This window comes from Eurytemora carolleeae, unplaced genomic scaffold (assembly GCF_000591075.1).
Source record: "Eurytemora carolleeae unplaced genomic scaffold, Eaff_2.0 scaffold373, whole genome shotgun sequence".
NCBI lineage: Eukaryota > Metazoa > Arthropoda > Copepoda > Calanoida > Temoridae > Eurytemora > Eurytemora carolleeae.
This window is the reverse complement of record NW_019396273.1, coordinates 1-7229: the sequence shown is the minus strand read 5'-3', so window position 1 is coordinate 7229 and position 7229 is coordinate 1. Positions and strand designations below refer to the sequence as shown.

At 33.6% G+C, this 7229-nt stretch overlaps 1 protein-coding gene across 1 annotated transcript in view; it reads left to right on the top strand.

Moving 5' to 3' along the window:
* The window catches only part of LOC111699898 (Down syndrome cell adhesion molecule-like protein Dscam2), a gene marked incomplete at its 3' end in the record, with an annotated part of 27417 nt that extends 22223 nt beyond the window's left edge, over window positions 1-5194 (top strand). Inside the window, exon 10 of the mRNA XM_023470656.1 lies at window positions 5098-5194. Coding sequence (XP_023326424.1) covers window positions 5098-5194 — 97 coding nt within the window. The remainder of the gene's footprint in view (window positions 1-5097) is intronic.
* Between the last annotated feature and the right edge of the window lie 2035 nt (window positions 5195-7229).

Below are 7229 nucleotides of genomic sequence, written 5' to 3'. Positions count from 1 at the left end.
GGGGGGGAATAGGATCTGTTACTCAGGGTACAAGGATACATGCTACAACTCATATGCTGGTCATCACGGATACACAGGTAGAAACAGGGAGGTACAGAGGGGGGTGTAGAATCTTTTACTCAGGGTACAAGGATATATGCTACAGCTCATATGCTAATGTTAAAGTGTCCAAGCCTCTCTAATTGTAATTCTAATTGGGGTCATTGCTCCGATCATTGTCAAAGACATGTTTTAACCAATTCTGTATGGTTGATATATAAGTTCTTATATTACCATGTTAACACACCTCCTTTTTAATGTTATAGCAATAATAAATGACATGCATAGTATCTGTCTATTCCGTCATGCAATACGTACAAACTTATTAAACCTGTTTTACGGAATAAAGAGAAATAGTTGAACTACGTAGACGTGGTTCAACCACATCTCTTGTGCGCCAGGTTGAGCTGAAGAGAAGTGGTTCAATTTAGTTTAATTATTCATAAACTAATGTCAAGAGTGGATGAAAATTCTTTAAAAAAAGCATTAGCTTGTGATCGAAGCTTTCCCTGGAAATTAAAATTCTTAAAAACTTCAACCTACCAATTGTTTAACCAAACTAAGAACATTCCCGTGTGACCTACCGATTTCCCCAATCAAATATGAGGCAAATCAGCCAAGGGGTTCATGAGTTATAATAAAACAGACAGACACCCAAAAAGAGACTACTTTTTACGTATATAAAGGACTAAAAGAGTAGTTAGATGTTTGTTGGTTTGGATGTTCGATCATAACTCAGGAACTCGGGAGAACCATGTGAATGCTGTTAGCTTAGTTTTAAAATTCTAAGTTGATTTTTATAGGGAAAACTCCGAACTAGTGTATAGATATTGTAGATAGTAGGGTACAATATACAATTCCAATACAAAAAAATGCAAGGATATCTCGGGATTGGAAAATTACAGTTTGTGGCAAATACTCATTTCCTTTGAAGACAAATTTAGTAAAATTCCTAATTTTTTACCATGGAAAGTAAATATTTCAGTTCAAACTTAAACAAAGGAAATAAAATGCATTAATTTATTCTCTTTGAGATTTTTTCTTTTATCTTTGGAAGTTTGAAGAGAAGTGATAAATTTTAATTTTAAAAGTGGTCGAGGAGGAGGAAGATAAGAAAATACTGTCCTGCCAGATCCGCAGCAATCTGTCCTCTTGTTTTTCTGCTGGATGTTTTTAGTCCTGATTTGTTATATCGGATACAAACCCACACACCACATCAAAATCTTAAATAAGCCTATGACGTTTGCATGTCTATGGTTTAAGTATGTCAAACTTGTGTGCGTCCTTATTGTGCGACCTTATTGGGCGTCCTTATTGTGTGTCCTTATTGTGAATCCTTTTTATGCGTCCTCAATGATGCCTCCTTAGTGTGCGTCCTTATTGTTCGCCCATATTGTGCGTTCTCAAGGCTTCATCCTCAGTGTGCGTCTGTATTGTGATTGCTTTTTATGCGTCCTTATTGTGTGTCCTCATTTTGGGTTTTTTTTGTGCATCCTCATTGTGTGTCCTCAATGTTGCGTCCTTATTGTGCATCCTTAATGTTTTTCCTCGCTGTGCGCCCTTAACGTGCACGCTTATATTTAAAATTATATCATTTGCAATGGTGAATTAAGATAATGTCATTTTTAATTCTAGTAAGCTTTCAGAATATACTCAGTCCATATATGGACTTTTGATCAAAAGCAAACACAGAAAGCTTGTAATGGGCTTTACCTTATAGATCAAAAAGGAACCCATCATTCGAGCACTGCAAACCAATATTTGCACATTCTCACGCAAAAATCGAGTCATGTTTTGCCAAGTACTTTAATTACTTAAGGTAGAAGCAAGGCCGTTGCAATTTTAAAATGTAAATGTCTAGGGCCACAAAATGTATAAGTGAGTTGGTGAGGTAAAACCATAGGTCAAGGCAATGCAATGCGACACTTTTAAGTCGAGGATTTTTAAAAATTTTGATGATTAACTTTCAGAGTTGTCTAGATTTTTGTGTAAGGGTGAAAGCTTTCATGCTAATCCAGAAATTAATTTCTGAACCAAAATCTACTTTCTTTTAGTTATCAAGATAAACAGCTCTGAGTCTAGAATTAATGTCTTTGGGATATTTACTTGGTTTAACCAGATAGATTCAGCTTTACTTTCCCATTATTTACTGTTGGATAAACCTAGAATTAAGATTTCTGTTCTTTTAATGTAGACATATATAACGATTTGTTTGCGGACCCTGATTTGTTTGCAAATCCTGATATGTTTGCAAATCCGGATATGTTTGCAAATCCTGATATGTTTGCAAATCCGGATATGTTTGCAAATCTGGATATGTTTGCAAATCTGGATATGTTTGCAAATCCGGATATGTTTGCAAATCCGGATATGTTTGCAAACCCGGATATGTTGCAGATCCGGATTTATGTGTACAGATCCGGATTTATAAATTTTGATAAAAAAGGATTTATATGAATTTACATTTCTGTATCAAAATCAGTATTTTTGGTTGGCAACAATTTTTATAGAATCCTGATTATCTTAAAACTTATTTATGCCAGGCCTTTCACTTGGATTTAACAGTTAGGTCCTTATCCCAGCAAGTTTTGACTTTCCATTACAATTTGACCTATTAGACATACATTTTTCACCTTTTCTTTTTATACTTTTTTGTCGGCTTAAACATTCTTTGTTAGTTCAAAAATTGAATTGTTGAGTAATAGTTAAAAACGCGATTAAATCAAGATAGAAGAAACCAAATTTATTTACCCTGGTTAGTCCGTGGTGTCCTGGTCAATGTTAAAACCAGCTCTTCACACTGGAATGCCATTTACTCTCAGAAAAACTAGAACCAATGGAAATTTAAATTCCTTCTTGGCCGGTTCAATCTTACACGCTTGGGCTAAGTGCTTATTATAGTGCTTGTGGCTAAGTGCTGCAGTGCTTGTGGCTAAGTGCTGCAGTGGATATGGCTAAGTGCTAAAGTAGTTTTGGCTTAGCGCTACAGTTGTGGCTAAGTGATTAAGTTGATATGGGTGCTAAGCGCTACAGTTGCTGTGTCCAAGCACTGTAGTGGATGTGTCTAATTGTGCAGCAGTGGATATAGATTAGCGCTACAGTTGCTGTGTCTAAGCTTTGCAGTGGATGTGTCTAAGTGCTGCAGTGGATGTGGCTTAGCGCTACAGTTGCTGTGTCTAAGCTTTGCAGTGAATGTGTCTAAGTGCTGCAGTGGATGTGGCTTAGCGCTACAGTTGCTGTGTCTAAGCTTGGCAGTGGATGTGGCTTAGCGCTACATTTGGTGTGGCTAAGCGCTGCAGTCGATTATGCTAAGCGTTTTTTAACCCAAAAGTGTTTAAAGGCACTTTAGTGGTTTGCTGGTTGAAATCAAATTCTCTCTAAAGAAATATTGGAGAGAAACTAAGATACTGCCGAATGCTGATTTATATCTTTATCCTTTTATTTCTCTCTTTTTATAAATATTAGTCCGCGCCAAATATCCAGCTAGGCAGCACAGTGTGAAACCTAGCATGAAATATCTAGTTGTAAGACCAAGTTTTGAAATAATATCCCGTAGTCCATATTTATTTGGATCTGGATCCAGAAAATATTCTTATTCCAAATCTGGATCCAGATACCATTCTTATACCGGATTCGGATCCAGATACTATTCTTATCAATTAAACATTCTTATTCTGGATCTGGATCCAGTAAAATTTTTATATCAAATCTGGATCCAGATACCATTCTTATACCGGATTTGGATCCAGTTACTATTCTTATCCCGGATCTGGATCAATTAAACATTCTTATTCTGGATCTGGATCCAGTAAACATTCTTATATCAAATCTGGATCTAGTAAGCATTCTTTTATTGTATCCGTATCCAGTAAACATTCTTACCCCAGATCTGGATCCAGTGAACGTTCTTTTACCGGATCCGGATCCAGCAAACATTTTTAGGCCGGATCTAGAACCAGTAAACATTATTATCCTGGATCTGGATTTAGTAAACATTTTTATCCTGGATCTGGATCCAGTATTCCATTCTTATACTGGATCTGGATCCAGTATTCCATTCTTATACTGGATCTGGATCCAGTATTCCATTCTTATACTGGATCTGGATCCAGTATTACATTCTTATACTGGATCTGGATCCAGTAACATTCTTATCCTGGATCTGGATCCAGTAAACATTCTTTTCCTGTATCTGGTTTCCAGTTTACATTCTTATACCGGTTCTGGATCAATTAAACATTCTTATCCCGTATCTGGATCCAGTAAACATTCCTATCCCGGATCTGGATCCAGTAAACATTCCTATCCCTGATCTGGATCCAGTAAACATTCTTATCCGGAATTCAGAGCATTCGTCTGAATTCAAATTCATAGAATTTATGCTTGTGAAAGTTTCGTTCCCTTTTTCGAAATACACACAATAATCCAATGTTTTCAATTTGTCAATCCAATTGCTAAAGATGTCTCTAAAGGGCCGGAATGTCCAATAAATCTTTGATAAATAACCTCACGTTTGCGTCAAAAAAGGTTTTTTTGGTGGTTATCATTTGTAATTTGAAGCAATCTTTGAATGGCTAAATTGTGCATTTAAAGAGAAGCCTATTGGAATTTTCATGAATATTTTTACCACAAGCACAAAGAATTATGACAGGAAATGTTCTACAACAAAAGCTTAAATAATAGGGAATATAATAATACTAAATGTACATTTTCATTCAAATATCAACAAAACAAACGAGAATATTTTTAGAGAATGAAATGTAAAGTTTAAGCTTTTCCTTATGTATAAAGTTCGATGATACAATTGTCTTTTAATAAGATAATAAACTGTTAAAAAATGCAATGATAGCCTGCCCAAATTCTAATTCCTAATATTCTTATGCTGTGAACATTTGACTAAACAATATAGACGTTGATTTATCCATCATATTTGCTGTTACAACAAAGTTGTTGCTATATGCAGCAAAATTTTAAAAAATTTGAATTTTAATGATTTAACTTTTTATTTTGTTTTAGGTTATTAAAAAATAGGCTTAATTTAAAATTTAATTAATTTAGGTGTCAGATAGTGGTCAGTACAGATGCACTGCTCGGAATGAGGTTGGTGAAACAAGTATTACAATTCACCTTCAAGTTGAACCTCCACTGGTTGTTGGTGAGTTATTACAGTTTTGTCACCTTTGAACAGACTTATTTCAATTGACCCTGTCTAACCTTTATCCTATGAAAAAGTGGATTATTTTTAGGTTTAAAAGTGTTTAATTCTGATAATTTATTATGTTTCCTCCTGAAGCCACTTTTGCGGAGAAACCACAATTGAAAACAATCAAGTTAAAAAAAATATAATTTAAACCTCATTCATACTGGATCAGACTCATCAGACAAAGGTGTTAAGGGTTAATGCAACTGTTCTGAATCAGGCTATGGGAGTCACTTTAATTACGCTTACAACCTCGTTAGAATGTTTTTTTCCACCATTCCTTTTCAAAACTCCCTGGGTTTGATACAGCTTTAAAATCCTTTTTTTTTTAACCCCTCAGGAAAGAGCGAAAAAGTTTCAACAAATAAATTATTTTAAACCAATCCTAGAAAAAAGTAATGATAGCCAAAGCCAAGTCTGAAATAGCGAATAAAATGATAGAACTGTAAAAGTTTTCAAGAAACATAATGTTTAAGATTATAAAGAAAACATCCAAATTTTCAAATTTGTAAAACGATATGTAAACAGAATGTTTAATTTCTTTCAGATAAGTTTTCTATAATGAACTTTCTAACCCTGAGATATATTTCTATAGTGAATAAATCTAGAAAGCAAATATTAATGGAATTCTTTGGCAAGAAAAACAAGAACCGAGAAATAATGTTTAAAAGAACTAGATTCTCTTTAATGTATGGGGAACTGGTGGAGAAGAAATAAAGGGAAAATCAACACCTTAAAGGGAATGTTTGCAAAAAATGGAAGGGGTACAGGCTAAAATGAATTTAGTTTGGAACGGAATTGTAAAAATCGTTCATAATTCATAGGGCAGAATCCAGTAAATCCCCAATTTGGTCTACACTGTACCTAAATCAAAACATAATTAATTCAATCAATTTCAAACAGATTTTTGTACTTTAAAATTAAACATTTCGGGTAAATGCGGGATTTCACTCTGCTGTAAGGGACAGATTTTTTTTTTACAATTTTCTCATTACTGAAAAATATTAAAGGAATTTAATTTTTGCCACAAACTCTGATTTTTTTAATTCCTAAATCTTAACAACGCAAAGTCGTAGACCATAGAAATTTCAAACTATGACTTCTGTAATATCAAATAATCCAAATTTCAAAAATTCGAGGTTTACATCATCTGGTGGTAGAGATAAAGGTATTAGAAAATTTGGTATTGTGGCAAAGACTCAATTCCTTTGATTCAGGTTTAGCAATTTCAGCAAACACTCTCTTTAAAGTAAGATATGAAACGTAATCATAGAGTAATCTTAAATTATTGTTAAAAAAGATTTAGTCAAGGGATTTTTTAAAACTTTATAAATGCTTTCCAAAACCTAAAGGGATTATTGCATCGGGTGGATTTCATTTATGATATAAATTGATGACTTAATCTAATGCCAGCTGGTAAGTTAATTAGAGCAAGGGATAGCTCGTAAATGACAGATTACATTTTCTTGTATCACTTTTTTGTGTTTTGATCCGCTGCGCAATATAGTCTGATTTGATAATGTTTGTGCAAAAAAGCATCTAAACTTGTTATCCATATTAAATTAAATGATTAAATATTTTATCATTATCAACAGCTGACTTATACTTTCCTAACCTCTCATTGGCTAAGAGCAGATATTTATGGGTTCTGATTGGTTGTATCTTTCAAGAGGTCCAAAAAGAATGGACTTAATCTGTCTGACTATAAAAAGATACTGATTTAAAAGGATTTACAATTCAAAATGTCCGACTACAGAAAATACTTAAAAAAGGATCCATATCTAATTTTTTTGAGATCTAGATATTTATTATCTCCGTATCGAGATTATATTAATTGTACAAAATTGTTCACATGCATTTAATACAACTATTTTACGATACTATTGTGTACATATATTTTTAAATTAAATAATAAAAAATCATACGGATACATTTTATCGTTTTTTCCTTTCATTAGAAATTTGGATTTAGGGATACTTGGATCCTGCAA